At 49.8% G+C, this 27916-nt stretch overlaps 2 protein-coding genes across 9 annotated transcripts in view; both read left to right on the top strand.

Moving 5' to 3' along the window:
- Nucleotides 1-234: 234 nt before the first annotated feature.
- Nucleotides 235-25221, top strand: mgaa (MAX dimerization protein MGA a). 4 transcript variants are annotated; one of them, XM_063499711.1, is made up of 26 exons: nucleotides 238-357; nucleotides 6820-7910; nucleotides 9986-11693; nucleotides 11778-12033; nucleotides 12122-12238; nucleotides 12361-12483; nucleotides 12597-13327; nucleotides 13853-14123; nucleotides 14200-14327; nucleotides 14424-14492; nucleotides 14584-14695; nucleotides 14769-15091; nucleotides 15389-15691; nucleotides 16601-16940; nucleotides 17040-17327; nucleotides 17407-18065; nucleotides 18197-18319; nucleotides 18396-18507; nucleotides 19233-19339; nucleotides 19746-19831; nucleotides 20036-20138; nucleotides 20322-20433; nucleotides 20554-20925; nucleotides 22819-22968; nucleotides 23050-23157; nucleotides 23710-25221. In XM_063499711.1, exons 2-26 carry the CDS (start codon nucleotides 6880-6882, stop codon nucleotides 24357-24359), a joined length of 8382 nt encoding a protein of 2793 aa, XP_063355781.1. In that variant the 5' UTR covers nucleotides 238-357; nucleotides 6820-6879; the 3' UTR covers nucleotides 24360-25221. The 4 variants fall into 4 exon arrangements, with proteins under 4 accessions (XP_063355782.1, XP_063355781.1, XP_063355779.1 ...); XM_063499709.1 differs by having other exon boundaries at nucleotides 9983-11693; XM_063499710.1 differs by having other exon boundaries at nucleotides 239-357; nucleotides 9983-11693; nucleotides 14772-15091.
- Nucleotides 25222-26065: 844 nt separating this feature from the next.
- The window catches only part of mapkbp1 (mitogen-activated protein kinase binding protein 1), a 28102-nt gene continuing 26251 nt past the window's right edge, over nucleotides 26066-27916 (top strand). For all 5 annotated transcript variants that reach the window (XM_063498092.1, XM_063498091.1, XM_063498095.1 and 2 more), the window contains exon 1: nucleotides 26066-26397. In XM_063498092.1, the coding sequence (XP_063354162.1) occupies nucleotides 26284-26397 (114 nt within the window). In that variant the 5' untranslated portion in view covers nucleotides 26066-26283. The remainder of the gene's footprint in view (nucleotides 26398-27916) is intronic.

Raw genomic sequence — 27916 nt, 5'->3', positions numbered from 1 at the left:
ACGGCACGGAGCCCCGGGAGGCGGCGGGCTGGCCGCCTGGGACCGAGCCGCGCCGCGGGGCCTCACCGGAGCCATCTTCGTGTTCTCGGCAGGCACGTTCGAGTCCCGCGGTCGCTCACGGGTCTCCACCGGCCGCCGCTCACGGGGATTCCTGCCGTCACACCCAGGTTGCGGCCCCAAGATGGCGGCGGAGGCTGCGCAGTACGGGCGGAGGTGACGTGACTGCGGAGGACGCCGCGTGCGCTGTTGTTTCCCTCCCACCGTTAAAGACCCTCCGCGGCCAGGCCGACCACCGAACCCGAACAACGGATCCACGGAGCCCCTCGGAAGCGCCCGGTGCGCGGGGGCGGACACAAGGTAACGATTGCGTCGGTACCGGAGCGCGTGGCCGAGCTTCGGGGTGACGGCAGCCACCGTGAGCTCGGTGAGGCCTGCGGCTAGCTGCTCTCTGAGGGCTGCACGGAGCACACCGAGCCCAGCGGAACCGAGACCGAGCCTCCGCGTCCGCGCGCTGCTTCACCGGAACCTCAGGTGTCTGTGAGCACGTGCAGTTTAAAGGGCAGGTTAGCACGCGGCTCCTGTGCATGTGTTTATATCCAGGAGGCCAGGTGAGGGCAGCTGGGTCATGGTTAGGGGCGGAACAGGGCCGAGGGCCTTAGTTTGTAGTTTAATGTCCGAGTTTGTAGTTTTTAGTGTGGGGTTAGGGCGGGAAAGTAGCACAGAGCTAGCAGGCTGCACAGTGTCTGCGCCCTGAATGTTTCTGAGATGCTCTGACCTCAGCTCTGCCACGTTCACGGGTGAGTTAAACTAAAGTCAGCAGCTCCAGCGCCCTGAGACCTCCTCAGTGTCCCTCAGACCTACTCAGAGCCCCTCAGACCTCCTGCTGCTACCCAGGACTTGATGTGGCTGTGTTTTAGAGCTTCCTGTGAGAGTCTGCATTACTTGTTAAAAACTGACTACTTGGACTTCATTGTAACACCTGCAGAAAGCACACCTTAGTATGCAATCCTGTCAAGACTTCTGTTTTCTTCAGGTGGCATAATGACTGCAATGCTAACATGTTAGCAGATAGCAGCTAACCTGCCCAGTTAGCGTGAACACTACATGAGTGCTAAAGTATATGAGACTTAAGATAGCACATAGTTACCTGTTACGAAGCCTGCAGTCTGACATTTTTGACCACACATGACTGCGAGTGCTAGCACTGGCTAGCTCACCAGAATTCGTTATTCACTCATTATGACTGTTATACATCTTACGTGGTTAGCACAATGACATTCAATTTAGTAGGTCGTCAGCAGGTTACACCTGTGTCAGGTAAACATCCTGCAGCATGACATCACACACCCTGTGATGTCAGACCATACCTGACTGTATTTGGATGTGACGTGGCGGTAGGCGTTATCAGCTAGCACTTTCAGGCTAACGTGATTGCAATCAGGATGCCAGTTTCAGCAATGATAACACAAAATGTTTCAGTAAATGTCCGTCCAGAGTATTTTTTGTGAGGTTGAAGCTCAGCCCACTCTGGCTGCTTGGCGTGTCCTTTGTGATGACGGGACATAATTTTGTGTCACGTTCCTGATTCAGCGTGGAACCCAAACTGAAACATGCACACTAAATGAATGTATATAGAAACATATTTATGCACAGCTATTGATTCACCACAATGTCCACCATGCAGCAGCAAATGAGCAACATGCTAACGAGTGTTATGCTGCTGCGAGATTCATTGGAGAAGGTCTATACAACACTGACGGGTGGAGAAGCTGTTGCTGCCGCTCAGGAGGCTTCCATTAGCTCGGCCAATCGGATGAAAGTGGGCATTTAGGGAAGGGGCTCTTAAAGAGACAGAAACAGCTGGTCTCAGACTGGAGATGGAATGAAGCTCTGCTGTGAGGTGAATGGGGATCGTTTTAACTGTGAGTTTAGCTGCAGGAGAGCAGGAAGCTTCGTCCTTAGAAGTGTCAGAGGGGTGCCTGTGTAACATGTATGCTCAGATCAGTTAATACGATGTTTTTATTTAATAATTTCAGTGTTTTAGAGAAAACATGTTGATTGTGTCTCTGCACACAGCTATGTGGATACAAGAACACTGAAAGCTCCTAACCTCCTTCCTGTCCTCCATCACAATCCCAAAGCGTGTTACTTTAAAGCTCCTCACCTGCTGAGGTCACACTGACAGACACCGATGAAAGCCTCAGGCGTCTGATGACAACTTCAGCTCTCACCGCTGTCTGCCATCACATGAAAAAGCTCAGCGAACCTTCTCATTGTGTTTTTATAGCAGAATCTGTGATTTTGTTTAGTTTCTGTTGTTCATCAGTTAAAAATCATCTAGTTATTGAACTTAAAAAAACGTCTTTCCCGTGATGTCTGGTCGCTGCCGCTCTCTCCCCGTGTGTTCACTAGCTAAGCTTACAGAGGTCTCTGCTGCAAGGGCCTGCCTCCACCCAAAAGCTTTAACAGACTGGTGTATATGAAGCATAAGATGGATAAGAAAACCATGTTTGCATCTAAAGATTCAGTGGTGATCGTGTTACCGAGGTCAGTGTTTGCTGATTTACAAGAAGAAATAAAGGCCTGTTTAATCTGTGCAGCAGAGGAAAGAATAAAAATAACAGAGAAATGATTCTCCTATCAGCAAACTGGCAATACACATACACACAGATGATGGTGCTTTTCTGATATTTTCATTGGTGCCTGCTCTGTTAAGTAACTGGTCAGTAACCAGTATTAAACATAACGGTCTGAATTAGGGCTGCCACGATTAGTCGACTTGTCACGATTACATCGACTATCAAAATCGTCGACACCTCGTTTGAAGCTTTGTAAGATCCCAGAAGACGCAGGAATAAGCAGATGTCTGTTACCCACAGCTCGATAGCTAGCCGAGAGGTCGAGGCTCTTTAGAGCCGCCGAGAACAGCGAACTCCCCACACATTGTTTTCAGACCCCCGCGGTCTTTCACTACTCAGGTTAAACATGATATATAAGCAGTGTAGGTACTAACGCGTTATTAAGTAACGCGTTACAGTAACCACGTTATTATTGTGGTAACGAGCACGGTAACTAGTTATTATGCCAAAATCAGTAATGCATTTATTGTTACTGGGATTTGGATAGGGTCGTTATTCGTTACTTCGTGTGTTGCGTTCGACTGACCTCGGAAATCGGAACACGGACCTGGGAATGATGTCACACTCGACTAAACAGCGTTTTGGTTAGCCTCGACAGAGAAGTCGGGATTCCAATATGGTGACGCCCTCAAACACGGTTGTTTTGCTAACCCTCTACAAAAACAAATTACTACTAAACACATAGGCAGCTCATCTGCAGTCTGGAGTTACCTACATCTTCCTACATGGAAGGCAGAATTTCCAAGTACAATCGAAAGCACCACGACTGCAATTTCCGTGTTAGACGTAAAAAGCCCACGTGACACTGTGGCGTAGGCTAGAATCATGGCGTCAGTCGACGACGGTCCAGTTGTGTTTGTTTTGTGATCCACTGCTTCTTCCTAGTGATACTACATACAATGATTAGATTTATAACACTGCTGCATCAACCCCAAAATGATGTGTTTGCATTTGTAGAGGGTTGAAACAATAGAAATAGATTAAAACAGACAGAAAAAAAAAGTGACACATAAAACAAACATCGTTAATAGGGCTGTGCGATATGACCAAAATCTCATATCCCGATATTAAGACATCTATCGTCCGATAACGATATAAATCACAAAAATGTAACATTTTCTGTAAATTCTGTGAATCTCGGGCAGCTCGACCTGCGTGAAGTGTTTCCAGCTGGGCGTCGCGTACCTGGAGTCGAGTGTTTTAACTGATGTATGAAACTATACATTTTTAGACATAAGTTGTAACGGCCGCCGTTTTCTTTGTGAGTATTAATTACACAGCGTGCTGCGGGGAAAAGCCTGTTCAAACGTTTGAGTCTAAGGTTTATTTTTTAGCACCTGACGGCTCTTTTTTGCTTCTCATCCGTAAATACTCTGCATCTTTCACGTGATTCAGTTTATTTTGAAAAGTCTCAACAGGATCTTGAGCTTTATTGTGAAAGGTCTATGTGGAAAATAAACAAGCGGACACGCATTGGTTTTACCGTCGTTGCATAAAAACAGGTGCTTGTCCATCTGTAGTGTTGTTATATTAAATATAAGAGAAAGAGAGAACTTTAAGAAATTAATATAGCCACTACAGTGACCATCAAAATAATGAAAAAATATTGCCGTAAACGGTTTATTTTGCGACACCACGAAACAAACGATAGCGTAAAATGAAACGATAGACGTTTTTATATCGTCATCCGATATATGTCGTTATATCGAACAGCCCTAATCGTTAATTTCTAATTTAGTTTCATTCATTTCGTCATTAACTTGCACTCACACTGCTACACTGCCATTTTAGGTTCAGGCCATTAGGTGGCGCAGTGCAGTGTGGCAGAATAGTGCTAACATGTAAGCTAGCTAGAAGACTGGCATCATTGCTGGAAGCAACACATTAATAAGAGAATTCTGAGTAAAACCAAAGTTACTTAGTAACTAGTTACTTTGAAAGAAGTAACTAGTAATGTAACTAAGTTACTAATTTAAAGTAACTTACCCAACACTGTCTATAAGTCACTTAGATAGCTTAAAAATGTTATTGTTTGTCTTTTTTCAGTGTTTTATTTGTTCCTGAGTAAATCGGTTTGATTGAGATTAAGTTATAGTTTTCACACAGCTGAATAAACGTCAAACAGAAAACTGATTAAACAGAAGTATGAGACAGTCGAGAGTTTACTCCAGTGTCCTGTTATATTTTAGATAGCAAGGAGCAGACGGCCGAGTTTATTAAACTCCACCGAGACAGCGGTGACGCTAATCAGAAGGCTAGACCGTCACATTTCACAGCTGTTTACTTCCGGCCTACCCGACCTTCTGAGGACCCGGCCCACATAGACCGTGAAGGACGGGTCCTCAGGAGGATGCAGCCCATGAATTTAAGTGTCAGAGAGCAGGATTAACCAGCACATTTGCTGGTGACTCATTATTTAGCAGTCATTAGCCAATCAGCGCTCAGGTTCACAGTCAGTTCCACCCCTCGCTCGTCACATGTGCTTTCAGAACAGACGGCGATGGCTAACATGCTAAGCTCGAGGCTTCGTGACAAGACTTCAGCAAGCAGTGTGTGATATAGCTACGTCCGTCTTTTATAGCATCTGTGGTCAGCTGCTTCTGCCCACAGGGCTGCCGAAGCAGCGGTGACCGTCACATTTCACAGCTTCTGCCCACAGGGCTGCTGAAGCAGCTGAGATGTGATGAGGCTCAGCACCCCGGCCGATGAGAGGAAGGACTCGGGCCTTGGCAGTAACTGAGCTTTTAGACTGAGAGCGAGGAGGATCGTGGATGGTGTTGTTCTCATAATAAAAAACAAACTGATGTTAGGAAGTAGTGCTGGGCGATATGGAAAAAATATTTATCACGATATGAATTATTTTATATCACGATAACGATATATATCACGATATACCACCTGACCTGTGGTCATCTGGAAAGTATGCAGTCTGTAAACAGTGAGTGGAGAGGGTGCAGTCTTTGTTTTGAGTTACTGTAAAGTATGTCGCAAATCCGGGTGCACGTAAAGCAGCACCATGTTGCAAAACAACAAGACAGTTTCTTTGTGAAAAATATCATTTTTTTATACTTTATTTTCTCTTGCATAAAGTTAAGAGCATGTATAGTGAGAAGACAACACTAATATATTTGCACAGGCTATTTAACCCTTTAAGACCTACCATAGAACCAAGTCCGCCAGAGCTTATCTTTACATTTATTTATTTTGAGTGTCTTCATAGTTTTATTTTTGAGATACACAAATTTTTATATATAAATGAAAATAAATATTATAATGCAAATTTGCAAAAAACAGCATGTGCATCAAAATAAACTATTTCCAACAGTGTAATTTGACTTCTAAGCATCCCAGAAACGATACAGAAGAGCATAAAGTCAAACATGACTTTTAAAAACACCAACATAGACTTTGAAGCTTAAAAAACTACATTTTCCGCGAAAGTGACATCACTTCCGGTTTCGGACAGGTAATGGCGGACATGCGATAGTTCGCGCTGACTTATATTCCAACATAGGAAGTGTTATGAACAGCTGATCGGATCGGCAAAGCCTGTTTCTGGAATATTATGTTTTTGTTGCTGCAAGTCTGGAATATTATGTTTTTGTTGCTGGAAGTGCTTTTTATGCAATTTTTGCAAAGCTATATGTGGAAGGAAACCGTGACCTAGGGCAAACTAATGGAATAAGATGTAAGTACAACCCCTACGGTTTCATATGCAAAAAAAAACCCATTATTGCACTACCTTACGTGGTTACAGTTCTACAGGGATTTAAAAATAGTTAGGGAAAACGGAGTGTGCCTGCTCTGACCGGTTGTAAAGGGTTAATGATATATTTTATGTAATAATTTGTAAAATTCGGGTTAGAAACGATAGAAACGATAGAAGACAAATGGCACGATAGACACTTTTCTATCGTCCACACAATATATATCGTCATATCGCCCAGCACTATTAGGAAGCGTATATTTGTGCGTGACAACGTCTGTGTGAGGGTGTCTTTGATATCCTCTCCAGGGCTCACGGTCCTCACAGCTCAGCTTTGTGATCCAGGTGCATCCTGTGGTTCTGTGTGGAGAATTCAGGCATTAACGAAACCGTCGGATGATGTTTTAACACATCACCGGACTCTGTTTGAGCATCTTGTGCAGCTGTTATTGACTCTGTGCTTCTTGTTTTCAGGATGCTGTCCTGACCTGTCGTGCAGATGAATAAACTCCAGGATCCTTGTTGGACCTGTTCATGGCTTCTAAGAAGAAGCAGAAAAACATGGTGTTCCATCAGGAAAGGGCGACCACCCCCGCAACAGCAACCGCTGCCAGCAGCCCCCCTTTGTCATGGTGCGTCACCCCGAAACCCGGGAAGGCGAGCGAAGGCGGGGTGGAGCAGGCCGTCAGGAGGGGCGCTGAGCAGAAACATCCCGCCAGCATAAAGCCTCAGTCGGACACTCTGCCACCGGAGAACACCTGCAGAGGCATCACAGTGACCCTGGAGAACCACAGCATGTGGAACGTGTTCTTCAGATGTGGAACAGAGATGATTCTGACCGAACAAGGCAGCAGGATGTTCCCCTACTGCCGCTTCCGCATCTCCGGCCTGCAGCCATCCAGGAGGTACACTCTGATGATGGATGTCCAGCCGTTAGACAACAGTCACTACAGATGGACCGGCAAGAACTGGCAAGCTGCTGGTAAAGGAACACGGCATGTAAAGAGTCAGCCTTTTGCTCATCCAGAGTCCCCGGCGACGGGCCAACACTGGATGCAGAGTCCGGTGTCCTTTTACAGGATGAAGCTCACGAACAACATCTCAGACCGAGACGGGAACACTATTCTGCATCCGGTGCACCGCTACCTACCGCGACTGCACGTGGTCCAGACAGACAAAGCTGCTAAAGACATAAAACTGAGTGATCCCAGTGTCATTACCTTCTCATTCCCCCAGACTGAATTCATGGCGGTCACAGCCTATCAGAACGCTCGGTTTGTTCAGCTGAAGGTCGACTACAACCCGTTCACTAAGGGACTGAAGGAGGATGGGTCTGGTTCATGGGGAGGAAAACTGAAAGCGAACTCTGGGGATCCGTTCCATAAACAAGGAGGATTTGCTGAGCAGCTTCCTGTGAAGGAGAGCCTGAAGTCTTTGCTGGCAAACCACAAACCTCGAGCCTCCAAAGCAGTGGAGTCTAAACCTTCAGTGCCCGGAGACCTCAAAGACAGTTCCACTACAAACGGAGATCCGCCTGCTGCCACGGCCCCCGGGCAGATTTTGGGGTAAGACTTTGATTCTTCAGTTTCTCTGTACTGAGTGTCAGGTGTGTTTCCAGTCAGCCAGCAGACTTCCTGTATTAAGGCTCATGTTAACCGTCGGTGTGTCGTAACCGTTATTCCACTGAGGTGCACCTCCAGAGAAATATCTCTGTGTGCCACAGCAGCTGGGTTGGGTCTGTTAGCTCCCATCTGAAGAGAGTGGATTACCTCTGAGAACCACCAGCCCAACTGCTGCTGTCCACCTCAGCCACCTGTGTGAGCTACACATCAAGCTTTAGTTTCATGCACACACTACGAATCGATGGTGACGTGAATAAATGTTGATGGATCTCCACCTTTGATTCCTGCTGAAAACTGAATGAGCCTGACTTTGGTCCATCTGTGAACAAATACAGTGAACAAAAACTGTTTGCAGAGATTTTAAATTGGTGGAGAGATGCTGTAGTTACTCAAACAGTCACACATGAACTAAAAGGGCCAGAGTTCCAGAGAAACTTCAGAAAGTAAAAGTTCTTCAATAGGAGCAGTTTAGGGGTAACGTTTGAATTTTGCGGGTCTTTGGTTCCCCACTGAACGAAAGGCGTCTTCTTCTGATTGTCCATCAGAATATTCAGGAAAGCGTTACACGCCATTTCCTGATCTTTAGTGTCTTACCTCGAACACACTTATTTTCTTCTGTTCCATAACGACAGCACAAAGCAGTCTGTGATGGTCCCAGTTACTTGCTGTATATGTTTAGCTCTGGTTCCTGAAGCCCAGCAGGTGTTTGCACCTGGTACTTTAGCGTTTTTCCATCTCACGCTGCTGAATTATGGGATGGTTTTTGGTTTGTTTTGCTCCTGGCAGTCTGTGGGTATCATGGAAGCAGTCACACATGACTGAATATCTGTTAATTCAATTCAATTCAGTTTTATTTATACAGCTCCAAATCACAACAGCAGTCGCCTCAAGGCGCTTTATATTGTACAGTAGACCCTACAATAATACATACAGAGAAAAGCCCAACAATCATATGACCCCCTATGAGCAAGCACTTTGGCGACAGTGGGAAGGAAAAACTCCCTTTTAACAGGAAGAAACCTCCGACAGAACCAGGCTCAGGGAGGGGCGGGGCCATCTGCTGTGATTGGTTGGGGTGAGAGAAGGAAGACAGGATAAAGACATGCTGTGGAAGAGAGACAGAGATTAATAACAGATATGATTCAATGCAGAGAGGTCTATTAACACATAGTGAGTGAGAAAGGTGACTGGAAAGGAAAAACTCAATGCAATGATTTTTAGGACATCTAGAACTGAGCTCTCCCTGGAATTCTTCCCCTGGATAAATGACTGAACATTTATCTGGAAACTTGAGTTGCTGTGTGACCTGCAGACTTGGTTGTAGATCCAGGTCTGCAACCAGGTGCTAACCACACCTTTGTCCGTGTTCCAGCCAAGGAACTCAGAGACTAGCTGGCAGGTTCTGTCCTCTCGATGTCGAGTTCTCCTCTTCACCATCAGCCAATCAGCTAACACAGCGGTTAACGGCAAAGCAGACGTGTCACAGCCTCCATGATGGTGGTTGTTTGGCGCATTCAAAACTGAAGTTGGAGATGTTTGTGACATCGTTACACTGCAGGAGAATCATAAAGGCTGAGATGGCGGCTCAGTTTGCGGTTCTTCTATTCCCTGGAGAACCATTCTGTATAAGTACAAGTGAATAAAACCATTAAAACCATTAAAATAAGATTGTTAAGGGATTTTTAAATGATTAAAAGAAGAAGAAACAGTGCTCCAAAGCCTTTACTTTGACTGAGCGCGACCTTCCAAACAGAAGCCATTCATTATGTCACGGGTGGTGCAAACTTCTTTATAACTTGATTTTTTTTTTTTTTTTAAAGTTTGACAAGTACAACATCACAGAAAACCAGTGATCCCAAACCCCTTTACACAGGAGGAAACGGGCTAATTTTAGCTCCATGTATGAAGCTTGATTGTAAACAGTCCTCTCAATGAGTTTAATGCTGCAGGTTTTGATTGACCTCATAAATAACACCGATGTCACTAATCCGATGTTTTTGTTTGCTTTGCCTCAGCAGCGTCTCACGTCCAGCTCAGAAGTTGTTCTCGGAGCTGATTCGTGAAGCTCACGTTTCACTGCAGAGATGCAACCTGGAGCAGCTCGGCATCAATCACAGCGCCTCTCTCAGAGCAGAGCAAACCAACACTAAGAACTTGAGTTTGAAAGCTAAAGGACGAGAAGCCCTTAAAGACAGTACATCTGTTAAAGCACCTCCAAGGAAATGTGAAATAAGAGGGACCATTAAGGACGACGGGCAGTCGCTGAATTCACTAAACTGTAACGATGGTGTTGGGAGGGTTGGTCCTGGTTGTGGTCGTGCTGCTCCAGAAGTATCCCAGAACTCCTCTGAGGACTTGGAGCACCGACCTGACCCAGACGCTACAACAGAGACAGCCACGAAGCAGCACAAGCGGCCGGCTCGGCTGCCTCTGCCGGCGCTCGCTCTCTTTCTGAGGCAGCACTCTAAAAAGACAAAGAACAAACCGGACTCTCTGGCCCCGGCAGCTCCTCCTGAGCGCCTGTCCGTATTGGCCAGTTCTGCTGCTTCTTTTGCACATCCGCCTTGGGAGGGTACCGCCGGTGCAGCATATCCCTCCAAGGATCTTGGCAGCCTGAAGCCCGACCTCACGACCTCCGGATGTGCAGATCCTCTAGCTGACGTGGTTTTTAATGTCTCTGGACAAGCAGTGTCTCCTCAGCAGCCCGGTCCAGCTACTGCTGCACATCTGCTGGGTCCAAGAGCTGACGACCGCTCGGGCCGCGTTTCCGAAAGCCTGGGCCCAGAGCCGAGAGGCCCTGACAGTACCCAAGTGTTACCCGGCTTAAACCAGCCATTCTGCACCCTCGGGGCGTCTCTTACTACCTCTTCACTGCCTCCTACTGCCCCCCCGCCCCTCCACACAGTGTTATGTTCCCCAAACTCACCACAAACACCACCTGAATCATCGACACCACCTTTAGACTCCCCCACCCTGAAGTTTTCGCTTCCTGACCCAGAGTGTTCGTCCTTCGGCTATGAGCCGATGTCTCCTGCGAGTTCTCCAGAACCTTTACCTCACCTGCCGGCCTCGATCGCTTTAGAGCTTGACTCTGCAGCCTCTGAAGCACGTGATGCAGCAGGACCTCCTGAAGACTCGCAGGACACCCAAGACCCGTCTGTGTTTAAATGGCATACAGTGTTACCTCCACCCGAGTCCTTCGTAGACACTTCATTCACAACATTTCAGCCTCCGCCGCAGACTTTACCTGAGGACCCTGAACCACAGAATCCAAACACCTCCATGCCTGCTCCTGATCCTCCGGCATCTTTCCCCGAGAGCGAACAGTCGCTGCCCTTCCCCGCAGAGCTATCCCCACTCGCCCTTCAACTGCCTCTGTCTCCAACCTTCTCATCGATAGACGGCGACGGACTCTCTCCCACGCCTTCACTCGCTGACCTCGTGCAGTTTTTGTCCACTGACGTCGACCTCGGGATGGGGGTGGAGTTTTCGAACACTGAGGCGGCGGCTGTTCCCTGCTTACCTGTGACAGAAACGCATGAACCTTCTCAGCAGGTCCATCCGCTCCCAGCCAGAAAACCCTGCAAGCGAAAGAAGAAGAAGGTTTGGCAGCGAAGGCTTGGCAAGAGCGAGGTGGAGCAGGAGGTGGACGACTCCACCTACAGGAGCATGCAGCCGAACCTGGAGGAAGTGGAGGAGCAGTTATTCATCTCCTTCACTTCAAAGGTAACGTTGTTGGATAGATAACTGATCATAAACCACCATAATACAGCATGCATACTAAGGGTTAACACACAGCCCCTGTTTCAGGAGGCTCTTAAGCTCCACCTGGCCGACTCCTCCGACAGGCCGGCTCCACGGCCCACACCTGACGGTCAAAGAACTGCAGACTCACCTGAGGGTGGTGACCGGTTGGACATAAGCGATGAACAAAGCTCCGATTCAAACCCATCCAAACCCGAAGCGGAGAGTCTGGCAGAGATGATCGCTTCCTTCCAGAAGATTCTGCTGAGAGACTTGAAGCTCATGAAGCACAGGCAGGTCATCCACCCTGTGCTGCAGGAAGGTACGATCAGCTGGTTCCTGTTTGCAGGCAGCAGGTAGAAGCTGTCTGTTCTGTCTCTGACTGCCCTTTTTGTTCTTGTCTGTGAAAGTCGGTCTGAAGATGAGCCTGCTGGACCCGTCTCTGGCCATTGACCTGCAGTACCTGGGAGTCCGCCTGCCCATCCCCCCGCCGGGCGCCAGCACGGAGCCGCTGTCAACGTCTCAAGGTGAGCATGAGCACAAACAAGCAAAGTGTCCTGACTCACCTGGACTCACCTGTGCCTGAGAGCAGAACACCTGCGAGTCTGTTTACAGGTAACAGCTCTGCCCGTGTTCTCTTCTGTTTCAGGTGTTTCTGCTGCGTTTGTGTCCCGAACAGGAAAAACCACAGACGTCACTCAGATTAAAGGCTGGAGAGCGAAGTTCACGTTGCCTGAGACTCCGCCCACACCTTCAGCCTGCAGACCTGAAGGTGCTTTTCTACGCCATGCGCTCACAGCTGGTTACAGTTTTGTTGTTTTTCAGCTCGGCTCCGGCCGCGCTGGGCCGTGTGCTGGTCTAACTGGTTTGTGTTGAATCCTGCAGCTGGTTCGAGTTCAGAGCCGCAGAAGAAGAACCTGTCGGCGTTCTGCAGCGACATGCTGGACGAGTATCTGGAGAGTGAGGGGAAGCTGATCGACGAGCGTGCCGCCAGCTTCTCCCAGCCGCCGGTGGAGCCGCTGGTGTATGAGCTGCCCACCAGGAGCACCAGCTACGTCCGGACCCTGGACCACGTCCTGAAGAAGCAGACCGCCGACCCCGCCTCCTCTGACCTCATATCTGGGTTCATTCCCCCCTCCAAGAGGCCCCGCTTCAAAGAGCCTAAACCAGGCCGGAGGGGTGAGAGGAAGCAGAAATGTTCTAAACAGAGCAAACTCAGACCAGAACCTGCAGCTGCTCTGGGTCCTGAACCCAGTCAACTGGAACCTCAACAGCCTGCAGGCCACGCCCCCTCAGCGCCTCCATCACGCCCAGAATCAAACCCCATCAAGAGGCGGAGGAGGCTCAAACCCAGGACCTCATCTCAGACCCTCAGTCCCTCTAGGGCCACAGTGCCCCCATCGGTTATGTCCAGGGACATGGCCCCGCTGGAGTCGGACTCTGAGCTGGGTGGCGGGCAGAGCGAGGACGGCAGCAGGAGTCGGCGCCAGCCGATGACCCGTGCTCTGCAAAAACAGAAGGTCCTGGAAGACGGTGCCGTGTGGGAAGGCCTGCGCCGGACCAGCATCACTACGGAGAGGGCCGCCATCGCCCTCACCTCCCTCTTCACTCAGACGGTGAGCATTCATTGGCTGCAGCATCTCCTAGAGGGCGGCGGTGAAAGTGCAGCTCAGTGTAAAACAGCTGTTTGCTTTTGTGATAAAGGATCATTTTAATGTGGAAAATACTGCAGGAACTTTGTGCTGTGTGAGTTTAAATGATGTGAAGGGCAAACTAACAGGTGTTTGTTACAGACCAGTAATAACAACCACACACTGTTAATAATCAGACTATTAAAGATAATTAGACACTATTACAAGGTTATAACTACACTGTTAACACGTTATTATTAAAGTAATTACAGATTAGTGAGCAGTGGTGCGGCGCTCTCGTGCCGAGCCTAAAACAAACTCTGGGTTATCTGCGTTTATTTAAAGGTCAAAAACTAACGTAGACGTGTTGACTGTGTGACGCTGCTATCAACAGGAAGCACAGATGTCATGTGACAGGAAATCAGTGCAACATAAGCAAGAAAAAGACGAATGCGAAACGATCATGAGGAAGTGGGTAGATTTTCACACAGGTCTGATGTTCTTCTTCAGGGTTTCGTGAGCGAGAACCCGACGGCGCCGATCCAGCTGAGCCGCAGACGAGCGCCGCCGTGTCTGAACGAGTTCTGCCGGCTGGGCTGCGTCTGCCTCGGCCTCTCCCGCGACTCCAGGATCAGCCACTGCGGCCGGCCCGCCTGCATGTTCGGCTGCAGCTGCCTCAAACAGAAGGTGGTCCTCCTCAAGAACTTGGACGGGTCCGATTCCAGCCCCTCCTCACACCACGGGAGCAGCAAGAAGAAGAGGAGGATGAAGATGGCCTACGGTGAGTCTCTGCGGTTCACGGTTTAAGCGTCAGAAAAGCATAGATTAAAATAATAACCCCTTTGGTCATGTCGCAGTTCTGAAGGAGGCGGACAGCGTCTCCCAGCCTGCCGAGCGGGTCCGGACTCTGTGGAGGAGGGATCCCGGGCGCTCGGATCCAGAGCCGGTACGCATGCCTGAGGCGGCTCCGCAGACCCGCCCTGCGGTAAGGACCCATTTAAACGTGGACCGTAGCACTTTAAAGGCCGTTCCGCACATTTATCCGCTGCAGTGCTCAAACTGCTCGTTTCTTTGTTTCCAGAAGGTCCGAGAAGATCACCGCAGCTGCGCCAGAGTCCGAGGATACTCCAGAAAGATCCGGAAACAGAAGGTAAGCCAGCAGTTCCCTGAGGGAACGAGGCTCTTACTGTAAATGTTTGTTGTTCTGCTGTGATTTGTGCCATTACCTGATTCATTGCCAGGTGAAGCCGACACCGTCTGTCCACCGGGAGGCAACCAAAGGCACCGTCCAACCTGATCGGGCGAAGCCCCACAAGGTGAAAAAGCTGAAGAAGACCTCCAAGCCTCCTCCAGGTGCGTTCACGCTGCTGCTCTCCCATCAGCCCCTGCTGCCGTGTTTTCTGTCCTCTCATGGAGGTTTCCTCAGCAGGTGAAGCCCTTCAGGCTCCGACTCCCTCCGAGCCTCCTCCGAGTCCTCCTGCTGAGCCGACCCCGAAGCCGTCGAAGCGTCTCTTCATCAGGGCTGACTTTAAGTGGAAGAGCGAGGCCGACCGGACCCTCGTGCTGATGGAGCTGTGCGAGGCGATGGCTCAGAACCGGCTAGAGCGCCCGTTCTGGATCAAGAACTTCCTCATCCATCCCACCGGCCAGTCCGTGGAAGGCAGCGGCGCCGAGCGCTGCATCCAGTACCACGTCAACATATCCAGATCCGCACTGAAGCCGAGGAAATCGACAGCGCCGCGCAGACAGGTGGGTGCCGTCGCAGCCGCCTCTGTAATGGTGCATTTTCATTGATTAGTCATAAAGGTGGTAGAAATGTTTCTGATTGGTTGAGTCTGAGTTTCAGAAACAGTCCTGCCAGCTGATTGGTTATCTGCTGGGCTGTTTCCACCAATCACAGCTGTGTTCACCTGTGAAACAAATGAGCTTTAGTTTATGTGGTCACCATTTCCTGTTGTCCGCAATGCCTGTAACCATGGTTACGCGTGTGTCACAGTGATAAACTCGCCTGACGTGTGATGGTTGATTACACCTCATGTCTTTCAGGTGGATGCAGCACAGGTGGGCAGGAAGGTGGAGCCTCTGAAGGAACATAACATGAAGAAGGAGCACAAAATGCAGGAGGCGGAGCCTGTGGAGGACTGGCAGAGGGAGGTGGAGGAAGGTGACATCACAGAGGAGGATGGCTTCACGGATCACCAGGTGGACGATTGGACAGAGAGCAGTGGACAGGAAGTGACGTCAGAGGCGAAGGTCAACATGGCTCTGCCTTTCCTGACGGGAATCTCGCCTGCCGGCTTCCTCTCAGCCAATAGGAAAGCGCCGGGAGGAACGGACCAGCCAATTCAGGTAAGAATGAGCTGAGCCCCTCATCTGGGGCTCTCCTCGGCTCTTTCTGGGATAGTGGCGCGGCTGCCCCTCTGTTGGTCTTCCTTGGTCTCTTGTGTTCTGAGGGCCTCTGGATGTCTGGAGCCTGGATCTCCTCCATACCTGCTTCATGCCCTGGAGGACGGGGCTGTGGCCCCCCACACCCTCTAGCAGATCATTACATGAAGGAACCTTTCAAAAACAAGCGCGTCCATGCTCACAGGTGTACACACGGGTGCTCACACACACAAACTACACCCTTTTTGGCTCCTACCTCAAAGCACACTGTGCGCTGTCGATCTTACGTGCTGCACAATAATGTTTAATATTTAGTATTTACTGTTATATTCACATAGATCATCGTGATGATGTTGTTTATTATATTGCTCTCTTTTTTTTTGCTTGTTTTTTCTTTGTCAACAGGTGATCCAGGTGATTGATATATGTATTTTTTGTCTGTTTGTTTTGTTGGTTTTTGTTTTTTGCCCTCTTCCCCGCTCTTTTTCTTTCTCCCTTTTCTTTCCCCCAGTCATGTCTGTGCCGTGTGTAGCAAGTGAAAATAAAATAAACAATAAAAGGTGAATCAAATAGACCATTAGGGCAAGGCTGAGATGGTCCATTTGGTAAAGTAAATCCGTTGGTTCTTCGCCTTTAGACAATAATTCTGATGGCAAAAGAACCAAACGGGACAGGCGGGGGAAAAAAAAAGAATGAGCTGAGCTTCTTCACATGGTCGTCTTCAGTGGGCAGAGTCACGATGTCACCCTTAATTTATATCTGTTTTTGCTGACCTGTGACCTGGGCGGAGCGTCACCAGCATCACGATTAACATTAAAATCCCTCGCCTGCCGCTCGCCACTCACCTGACTCTCCCTCCGTGTCGTCCTGCAGGTGAACGGGAAGCTCTACCCTCTGGCTAAGATCCAGCTGGGGAGGATGGGGGCGCTCCACCCGGCCAACCGGCTGGCGGCCTACCTGACGGGACGGGTGAGCTCATCCCGTCAGCAGCAGCCGTCTCTGCGACTCCCTTCCTCCTCCTCCACCTCTGCTCGGAGGTCGGGGCCGACGCCTCTCGCCGTCTCCTCAGCTTCCTCTGTGGTCTCTGACCTCGCTGCGACCACCACATGCGCAGCGGCCACTACAGCCTCTCCCGCTGTCACCACCACTGCTTCCTCTTCTGTGACCCCACCCAGAGCGGTCCCACCGCTCACCCTCCTGACCTCCATCACAGGTGAGCGTTTCCGGGTGATAGTCTGCCTTTGATCGATAAATAATCTCTGTTTCTGCCTGATCGATCAATAAAAGTATTGATGAATCCGTCTGTGCTCAGAGTCTCTGTCCAGCAGCTCGCCAGCACCACCTGTTAATCCATCTCCGGGCACAGCAACCCCTAAAGCCCCTCAGGTAGTGCTGATTAAGGTCCCGCCACCTCCTGGGACGGTTCCTGTCGTGGCCCCTCGTCCTCCGGGCCCCGCCCCCGGGTCTCAGAGGATGCTCCTGAAGCCGGTCCAGATGGCTTCCGGCGTCCAGTTTTACCGCCGACCCGATGGGAAACTGTTCAAGCTGGTCCCCGTCAGCCAGCTGAGGGCGGTCACGCCCACTTCGCCTGCACAGACAGGTGAGTCTGCAGACCTTGGGGATGGGCGGGGCACATCTGAGGTTAAACTAAAATCTTGATTGTGATTCTGTCCCTGCAGGTCCTTCCTCCTCTTCGCTCCTCTCCCCTGCGGCCCACACAGTCAGACCCCAGGCTCCGCCTCTGCCCTCCTCGCCGTCCCCGAGCTCTGGCTTCCTGTCTCAGAAGGGCACCTGTACCTTTAAGATCCTCCCTGCCGACTCCAGCCTGGACCCTATCATCGTCACCTGTGCCAAAGCCCCGCCCAAGACCCCGACCAAGGTGCTAACGGTGCCAGGCTCCTTCACCCTGCTGCAGACACACCCCTCCAACCCCCCCACGACCCCAGTGAAGCTCCTGTCGCCCAAAGCCCTCGTGCCTCATGGCGCCAAGAAGGGTGTCGAAGCTGCAATGGCGTCTGTGGTCGCCACGGGAGCAGGGGGGCTGGTCTTCAAATGTACACCACCTCAAATCTCGCCCACCATCCAGATACCCTCAGAGGGCAATCCCACACCCCCGCTTTCGTTAGGGTCGAGGGTCAAGCCCGCGCCACCGCCAGGTCCTGAACCTGAGCCGGCTCAGGACCCGGTGGAGCTGGACATCATCTGCGTGGATGAGAAGCCACATGTTACCACGGAGACACAGTCGGTAGAGGTGACGTCAAGCAGCGAGACGGAAAACTCGTCAGACTTCAGAGAGTCAGAGAGCGACGACGAGAGGGCGCCGCTCGCCAACAACACGGTAGGAAGGCGAAAAGGAAATACACACACATGAAGAAGATCTCACACACTTCCTGCTCACAGATGTGTGTGTGTGTGTGTGTGTGTGTGTGTCTGTCTGTCTGCATGGGTGTCTGCGTGTGTGTGCTGCAGCGCCTCCTCCACACGGCGTTGGAGCGGCTGCGTCGGGTGCGGCTGCGTGAGCTGTTGGAGCGTCTGAGGAGGACGGTGGGACAGTCGGGGGAGAAGGTGTCAAAGGTCTCGACGCTGAAGACGGTCAGTGAATGAACGCTCCTGATTGATCGGTGGGTAGGTGGGTTGGAGGGTAACGAGTGGTGCTGTCTGCTTGCAGGCGGTGGAGGTGATCCAGGAGCTGAGGAGGAAGGAGTCACAGCTGAAGAGGAAGAAGAGGAGGCTGAGGAGGAGGAGGGATGAGTACCTGTGGAGCATCGCGCCGTCAGCAGGTGAGAGGCAGAAAGACTCAGGTGGGTCACGTGACCCTGACAGTGGCCTGGTTATTGGGAACGTCGGCATCAAGCAGGAGACGAGACAGAAAGCGATGTCATGTTCACGCAGAAATTATAGAGCTTAGGGGGCGTGACCAGGACGTGCTCTACAGCCAATCATGTGAAGATTAATCAACCGCTGCGTCTCGATAATGAATGAATAGCTTAGTACACCCCATCAGCAATGTGCGCCAGAGGTCAGCTGACAGCCGCTGGACTTGGAAGTCGCTGGGGGCGTCGCCTAATGACTGACAAAGGATGTGATGCTGATAGTGTGCGCTCTCTCACCTGTAAAATCCACACATGATCAATAAAACTACGGTTAACACGACCACGTGACAGATTTAGCATCGTGTGTTATCAAAGTGTTTATTTATTCAGGTGTCAGACGGGTCCTCAGGGCGGCGCTACAGGCCGCCTCTGACACAGTCAGGAACCTGACACAACGATGCTGTGATGATGGCGGCGATGAATCTGTGGCTTGGTGAACCATAAAGCTGCTCTGTACTCTGGCGAGTTGTCGTTGGGTTCTCTGATCGTCCCGGAGCGTTTCTGACAGCGAGCAGGCGGACGTCGCCTCCAGCTCGTGTTTTTTAAACTCTACTGAGAAACTTTGAGACAGGCATGCGATGACTTCCTGTTTGAGGACGCGTCTCTGACTCGTGTGTCTGCTTCTTATGTAGATCCCATCAAACCAACAGCAGCAGTGATGGTGGCGGCACGAGAACTTTTGGATGAGCCGACGGTTATCTCATCAGATGAAGAACGAGTGGTTGTCACGGATAGCAATGTAAGAAACCATCATGGAAACTCATCTTTAACTCACTCCTCATTCCTGACCACAGGAAGCTCCCTCAGTGTTTATTTTTTCAAAATAAAAGCACAGTTTTACATAGTAAAAGCAGGGAATAATTTATGGAAAAACGGAGATGAGGAGAGTGAGAGAAGCGAACTTAATTTATATGAAAAAGCAAGTAGCAGGAAGTGAGACTAGGATTAAAAACCCTGAGATTAAATGTGACCCTGATCAGGTAAAGAAAAGTTCAGAGTAAAGTTCAAAGAGTTTGATGAGATTTAAAATGAAGATTTCAAAAACAAGCGTCAGGTGGGATTAACTGTCAGACTGTGATTATTGATTGGTTGAACTTGAAGCCCGTGCGGCCGTGCCTCACCCAAGGCGTCTGTGTTTGTGCCAGGTGGAGCAGGAAGAGGATGAAGGTCGGGGCGTTGCCATGGAGACGGTGGGGGTGAACAGTTGGCTGGCGAGGAAGAGGAGCTCAGAGTAAGAACCTTCCAGAGGAGCCCCGCCCCCATTTTCTACAGCAGAGGAAAAGGGGGCGGGGCTAAAACCAAATATGAAACAACAACCACTGTGAGGACGCTGCCCCGCGGTGGTGGAAGTTGTAACTGCTCACCTGGTGGAGGTCAAAGGAACTGTAGGTTAGTGGGCAGAGCCCGTGTTTAAAGTGTCTCTTCATGTTTTCAGGCTGAAGGAGGTGACAGCTCCTCGCGCCGGCTCCGCCCTTCTCGCAGCTCTCAGATCGGCCACGAGCAGCTCAGACTCTCCTCAGGAGCTACTGCTGGAGCAGGTAACCAGGAAACACCTGTAAATCGTCAGAGGCGCTCTTAGCTCCTCCTCCTCTGATCAGGAACCTCCCGGGTTTCCTTCAGTTTCTCGCTGATCACTGCGATTTAAACGCAGAGGGGAGGGGCTGTCGACGCTCTGCTGATGAAGACGAGCCTGACGTTTTCTGTGCTCTTCTGTGTTCGAGGCTCGACACGAGATCGAGGCGCTGCAGTCAGAGATGGAGGACCTGAAGAGTCTGAGGACGAGTCTGACGCAGCAGAGGGACGGACACGTCAGGGACATCTGCAGCAGAACAGGTGAGGCGCAGGTTCATCGTGTGAAGCTGAAAACCCCAAGGCCTGGAAACCCACTGGAGACGTTTACCTGCCTGCTCATCTGGAGGCGGAGCTCTAACCCGTTGGTGTGTTTGGCTGCAGGTAAGAGCGAGCGGAGGATCCTGAGGAAGCTGCAGCAGTTTTCGTCCAAGCAGAAGAAGGTGGAGGAGCAGGAGAGGCGGCAAGTACCCAATCAGGTCACAGCAGGGGGCGGGACCTCTGCTCCTCCACCTGCAGGCAGTGATGCGTGTGGAGCAGGTGACGAGGTTGTTATTGCAACAACAGCAGCCCAACAGAAGTCCACAGATGCCCCTCCTACTTCTGTTTCTGCCCCACCCACTCCTACACCTGTCCAAGTGTCATCGGCCCACAATGCACCTGCGGACACGAAGCGTTCAAGGACTATTCCGAACATCCTGTCTCGCAGTAAGGCTCAGGCTCCGCCTCCATCTGTGATCACAAAGGCCGCAGAAGGTGAGACCAAGACCTGTGAGCTCCTAATGAGATGATGGATTAAGCCACCGAGTATGCAATCGAGTAATCTGTGGATTATTCCACTGAGTAATCGAGTAATCTGTGGATTATTCCACTGAGTAATGCAAATATCTGTGATTGTGTTTGTGAAATATTCAGGTTTTAAGTTTTTAAAGGAAATGTTTTCTTAAGTGAAAAATGAATAATGTAAGATACAGTCAAAGGTCAAAGGTCAGATCTAAACTCGGACGTCTTCCTGGCGGTAACAGGAGGCAGGCTTCTGTTTCCTGTCATTGTGATTGGTTTGTGGAAAAAGCTTCTATTTTTATATTTTTAAATAGTAACGTAATTTAATAAACAGTGTTTTTATCTTATTTCACGTTTAAACACCAAACGTGGTGCGTTAAAAAACAACATGAGATTTTACGGATCTGAAGTGTAACCTACACAAACACTGAGCGTTCGTCCTCAACAAACCAACTGGAAACAACAAGCTGCTGACGCGACCAGTAAGAAACAGAGTTTGTGGGTTCGTCACGGCCGCGCTCGTACACGTGTCAGGATGTCAGGCGACAGTTTGAGCTGGGACGACATCAGTGCTCAGCTGTGTGTCTGACGTGAAACGCTATTTTATGATTTCATTGCATATTCAGTACAAGTGTGCGATTTGAGCTATAAGCACACTTGCTGCCAAGTGCAGTGATGTGATTGGTCAGATCTGTTTATCAGAAACATCAGAAAAATCGAGCTTGGTTCGAAGAAATTTAAAAAACATATTTTCCGCACTATAAGGCGCATTAAGACAAACCGCTGTTGCCTTGAGTGGAATAGAGACACTTCTACCTGCTGTGAGTGGGTGTGTGACTGGATGTAGTGTGAAGCACTTTGGGGTCCTTGGGGACTCAGTAAGGCGCTATACAAATAAGCCTCTGTTCAATTTTGTCCTCTAACTGCGGCCGTTGTCTTCCCTCAGAAACTCCTTTTGGTCTTTACTTGTTTTAGGTCATCTTCTTGCTTCCTCCACTTGCGCACCATCGACTCATTAATGCCGAATTGTCTCGCAGCTGCTCTGTTTCCATTTTCTACTCCGATTGTTCGCAGTTTAAAATCCGCTTCGTAAGCGTGTCTCTTCGCGGGTGCCGTTTTGAAGTCGTTGTACACACACAACACGGTACTGTTGTGTTGAAGCACAGTACGTCTTACTCTGCAAGGCTCCTGGCAATGGTAACCGTAATGCTCCTAAAAGTGGCACTAAATTTTTTTTTTTGACAGATTTTTGAGCATCGTGTCGCACATAAAATCTGTTCGAGGTCAGTAAGCACAAACCAAAATACTGTCGATTTTTGTGAAGATTCAAGGATTTTACGTGCGCCTTATAGTGCGGTAAATACAGTACCATAAATTCGTCCTGCGTTATTATGCGTTCGGTGTGAACGGCTGCATTAAGAAAAGGTGAGTCTGAAAAATATTTTTAATGCAAGAAATATTCACTCGAAATTTACAAGCCCTGAAATGAGGAGGGTCTAGTACACCCATGCCCCCCTTTAGACTCACCCGGGGGTGCTGACTCCATGTAAACAGGGCGGCTGCCGTCGGCTGATCTATTCAATAGAATAGAATAGAATAGAATACAACTTTATTGTTGTTTTACATGTACAACAAAATTCTGGGTGCTGCACGCCGGCTGTGCAGACAGGAGGAATATGTACGAAACAAGAGGAAGACCCACAGTGGAGAACAGAGTCTGTGTGAGTGACCCGAGTGATGCAGTAACCGTGCAGTAACCGGAGCATCGAAGCAAAGACTCAACAGATCGTTGCAGATTAAAACAAATTAGTTTGCTTTTTAAGTTTTCAGATTAAACTTCCTGTTTTCCTTCACCTCTTCGCCCAGGTAATCCTCCAGGTGACCCTTCGTCCTTTCAGAGTCTCGTTCCAGCCAATCTTCTCTCTGTGGTCCGGGCACCGTTACCCAGGCAACCAGTCCTGACCCTGAATCCCGTGAGAGCGGGTTCAGTGGTGCTGCAGCCGGCGCCGTCTCCAGGTACTGACACGTGGAGCCTGAACGCTCTCTGGTTGGCTGTGCTTTTATTTAGAAACTCAGATGTTTCTGTTTTGTCTGTAGGCTTGGCCTCGGTCACCCTAAACATTCCCACTCTGACCAGTCAGCAGATCCATCTCACCCCACTGCTCTGCCCACCGGCCAGGCCCCTCGCCGTCACCAACCTGACAGGTAACCAACGCTCTCCGCCTCAGTTTCATTTGTCCTTGAGGCCAAAAAACATTCTCGGATATCATTTACACAGCAGGTGCGTCTACTGAGGGGTTGTGCTGGCGCCGCCTGTTCGTATCTGTGAAAGACGGCGTGCAGTTCAGTCACGCAGGTTTTAAACACGAGTGTGAAAAATTCACCTTGATTCACTCGGCAGCGGCACTAAGGGGACGATAGCGGCGATCTGTCCAACAGCTCTGATCTTGCCGTGACGCCGCGTACAGACCGCAACGCTTCGCCCCGAATATCTCGTAACAGGAAGCAGGACAGCTTACCGTGAACCGCTGCCCTTTCGCTCTGCGCCTAGCTCACACTTTTCTCTCTCTCTCTCAGCGCCACCCACATTCACACAGCATTGGTAAGCTCCTCCTCCTTCTGGGTCAGGCTCATTAGCATCTGTCAGATGGACAAATTAAACCAAAAAACCCACCGAGAAATACAAAAACGTTGTTATGGCGACGGCATATGATTGGTTGATTGGCCGATCAGCTGATCATCTGTTTACTCTTCCAGGCTCCAGCCTCAGCGAGGTGCTGAAACTCATTCAGACCAACACACAACAGCAGGCTCCACCTCCAACCCATCAGCTGCTCCCTGGTCCTCCGGCTCCTCCTCTAGAGGTCTGCGATGCATCATCTGAGTCCTCAGATCGAATCACACACCAGGACCAGACTCCACCCCTGGGTGAGGTCAGACCTGCATCCTGGTCAGGCTCTGACAGCCAAACAGAGGAGAGAGAGGCGGAGCCTGAGAGCAGGGGTGAGAACAAGAGCCTGCCGTCGCTCCTCGATGAGTTTGTCTTCCTTAATCAGCAGGTGGAAAAAAACCAGGACGCTGCAGCGGTGGATGTAGCTGACGAGGAGGGACACACCCACAGCCCCTGGATGCTGCAGCTGGACTCAGACTCTGACACAGACGGGGCGGGGCCTAACCTCAATACAGAAACGATGTTGACCACTCCAGGCAGTCCTAAAGGAGGCGTGCTGGCCCCGCCCCCTCTGCTGCAGATGAAGGTGGGCGGAGCCAAAGTGGCAAGCCCAGGCAACAGGGAAAGAGAGGGCACAGTGGCAGGGGGAGAAGAGGGACAAGGGCACAGGGGCGTGGCCTGGAGGCCGATGCCGAGGCTGGTTCCTCTGGGATTAAGAGGAAACGCCCCCAGCTGACATCACACCGCAGAAATAATGATGTCGCAGCAACTGCACCTTCCTGGTTGGGTCCTGATGGGAGTCGGCGCATTTGGAGGAAAAAAAAAGAAAAGCATAGACTGATTGTGGCGCTTCCATGGTAACAATCAATTATCGTCTGTGGATTACTAAGGATCAATATTCAGGTATTGATTGGTTTAGAACAGGGCGACGGTGTCCTGGTTTTCCGACGCGCTGACCGGATAAAACGCAGACGCTGCTTCTGAAAAATATGGAAGTGCCTTAAACCTGCGTTCTACCTGACAGCCACCAGGGGGCGACACTGCAGTTCTGTCCTATAGAAGTCTGCGGCACGACGCTCCTCTGACCTCTGACCTCTGTACACGCTTCATGCTTGAGTTCATGTATCTCAATCATGTCTTTCAAAATGGAGGATCAGCTGTGGTGTTTCGTTGATTGCTCATTGGCTAATGTCTCGTCAGTCACTGTGTTATCCAGTGAGTGAGCGGTTTCATGGTCAGACCTGCCCCTCTTCCTCGCAGCCAAGATAGTGGGGATTTGAGTTTTTAAAAATGTCTGTTGAACCTGTCACATCTTTCTTTGAAAGAGTTTCTGTAGCATCCTGTTTTCAGTGGCTGCATTCAGAGAAACTTGATGGCGTGCTGAGGAAGAAGAAGCGCTGTCCCCACAGAATGTTCTGATGTTGCGTTCAAATGTCTTCCTGTTTGTATCGGTGCCAGGTGAGCCGAGAGACGCCTTCACAGGTTGCAAGTTCATGTTTGAGAGTGGCGTTCACGTCACAAAGAGAACGCATTCGGGCTACTCGCCTCCAAACGTTCAAACTTTATTCTGAAGGTCCAGCTGTTGTTTCCTGCTTTTATTTTTTTATTTAAAGGAACTTTGTGAAAGCTGTCAGTGTCTCACCATGGTGGAATGTTTCAGTTTCTTCATGTTTTGCAGGAAAAACGCAGAGTCATCACAGGGGACTCACCTGGACTCACCTTTTCTTTTTCTTAATGACTTTTTCTATGTGTTTACCTCAGCTGTCCTAACAGCTGGAAGGAAAACCGGTACCAATAAAAGTTAAATATTTGAGTCTGACCTGCTGCATCCTACTTTTATTCAACAAGAAGTTCCCAGGTGTGTTTGATGAGTTTCTCACCTGAAACTTTCAAGTTAAAGCTGCGGTTTCTGATTCAGAGTACCTGAACACATCATCCAGCAAACGAGGAAAAAATAAATATTCAGTAAAAAAAAGTTTCTAACCACATGACAGTTGTTTTGAGTTTCTGATTTAAAGTATTTGATTTATTTTGGCTCACCATCGATTTTTATGACGTCATTACAGGTAAGTTATGGCTAATATAGGAAAAAAAAAAAGAAGAAGAAGCTGCGGTTAGTGTCCGGTGCCGCTGAGAGGCGCTTATGCTCTGCGCTAACAGTGAAGACGCGTCATCCGACGCGACACCGGAAGATGACTGTCAAAGTAAAAGCATCGCATCTATAGAAAAAAAAAAAACTTTCGAAAGAAAAATCGTGTTTCATGTCAATAAAAGTAAGAGATCAGTAAATCCTGATTTTGAGGCATTGCTGTGTGAAATCTGAAGTAATGTCCAAGCTAAATGAGCTAATGATAACAGCTGTGATTGGACTGTGGCGTCTAAATTATTTGAGAGAACGAGGTTTATTTTGAAAGGTGCGACCGGAAATGCGGGTGTCGCGTGCGGCGTTGACACTAACGGATCGCCGCTCGGCTCAGTCCGGTCCCGGTCGTCCCGTTTCCTCGCTGCGGCGGAGGACTACGATGCGGAACGGCGGCCCAGACCAGCGCAGAACCGAACCAGGACCGAGCTCACGGAACACCCGGTCCGGCCCGGCTCTGAAGGCATGGCGGCGCAGAGCAGCCGCTGAGAGCCGCAGCTAGCCGGCGGCTAACGGCGCGATGGCCGCGGACGGAACGATCCGCAGCCGCATCAGGAGCCTGCTGCGCTCCCCGTCCATCAAACTGCGGCGGAGCGGCACCGGCGCGCGGCACAGGCGCGAGCTCAGCGACAAGGTGCGCGCGACTGACACACACACGGAACCTATTGTGTTTCTGCTGGAGTCTGGTGGTTTTATTGTTTAAATTGTTTCTAACTGATAAATAGAGCTTATTCTAACTGACATTTACTGTCATCTGTTTTTATTGAATTTTTAAAATTGATTGTTTAAAATTCAACATTTTTATTTTCTCATCATTGCTGTTATCGGCACAAAACACACACCTGAACCGGTCTGTGTGAAAAATAAGGACCCTCCCTGATGACCTTTCCTCTGATGGTCCTCATAAAGACCTTTGACTGGTCCTCATTTTGTTCTCAGACGCCAAATCAATAAAGTATACATTATCATTATTATTATTATTATTATTAAACACTGTGCTAAACAGGCTCTCTGTTTCTGCAGATGTCCTCACTTTGTTCTCACTGTATGGAGCCGTCTTTGGTTCAAAGTGCCTCCTCCTCCTCCTGCTCCTTTGTAAATATGGTCCTTGCTGTCTGAACGCATTTTTGTGCACCAAACCATCCTGAATCACAAGATTTATGCTGTAGACTTGTGCGCTGCTGTATTTTAAAGCCAGTAAAACCAGTCTCAGTTTGCAGATCTCAGCTGGTCTTTGAACCTGGATAACCTCCGCACGTCTCGTCTCAGAGGAGGTCCTGGACTCGACTGACACGGATGCTCGCATTGTGAGGACCTGTCTGTCCCGTCCAGCTGGTCTATCGCCTGCGGGGCCCCCTTCATCTGTTTGCAGCTTCACTTCCCACAATCCTTTGTGTGCCTGCTGATTTACCGGGACACGCCCCACCTGTTCTGGTCATGTTGTGGGAACGCATACTTGTTCACACAACTGCATTGTGGGGACTTTGCCGTTTGTCCTCATTGAAATGGAGAGCAGAGACTCAGCAGTGAGGCTGTTTGTGCTCCTTGGGGACTATCTTTGTTATGGGGACATTGCAGCCCAGTTTGGGGCTTCACATTAGAATCATGTTGTGTTAATGCAGTGGTGTCCAGGCTGAGCTCAGCGACCCTTTCAGAGGCTTATTAGTGTTAGCAGTAAAGTTTACTGGATGGATGCACGCACATCGATGGCGTTTAATGGAAGACTAAAAGTTTCTGAGCACAGGCAGGAGTGAGGAGCAGTTGTAGATAAACTGAAATTACATTAAAACAATATGAGCTCAAACTGAAGGACCGTGGCAGCTTTGACCCGCTCGGATGCGAGCCTTTCCTGTCGGCAAGCTCGTCATGTCTCAGACGACTGACGCAGCGTCTCACTGTTTCTGAGTAGTTTCTCCTGAATCGCCATTCAGAGGCAAAGAAAATCACTTGCTACTTGCCCGGCGAGCGGCGTCCTGCAGACTCGCCTGATGATTCATCCTCGTGGTTTCCTTTAATCTGATTGGACGGTTTGGAGGAAAGCGTTCGTGCTGAGCTGAGAGGGCCAAAAACTGTGAAATCATGAATAGAGTTTGGTGCAGGGGGAGGGGAGTCATGTGAGGAGGACACACACACACACACACACTCTCTGTGCT

Source organism: Pelmatolapia mariae, linkage group LG16_19, assembly GCF_036321145.2.
Source record: "Pelmatolapia mariae isolate MD_Pm_ZW linkage group LG16_19, Pm_UMD_F_2, whole genome shotgun sequence".
Lineage (NCBI taxonomy): Eukaryota > Metazoa > Chordata > Actinopteri > Cichliformes > Cichlidae > Pelmatolapia > Pelmatolapia mariae.
Note: the sequence above shows the minus strand (reverse complement) of the source record. Positions and strands in the feature narration are given on the sequence as shown.

Bases quoted from the DNA above. Each gene is read 5' to 3' on its own strand.
- mgaa (XM_063499709.1), top strand. From the start codon at position 6,880: ATGGCTTCTAAGAAGAAGCAGAAAAACATGGTGTTCCATCAGGAAAGG. The intron at 12,239-12,360 runs GTGAGCATGAGC...CTTCTGTTTCAG, and splicing joins GCCGCTGTCAACGTCTCAAG to GTGTTTCTGCTGCGTTTGTG. The intron at 18,066-18,196 runs GTAGGAAGGCGA...TGTGTGCTGCAG, and splicing joins CGCCGCTCGCCAACAACACG to CGCCTCCTCCACACGGCGTT.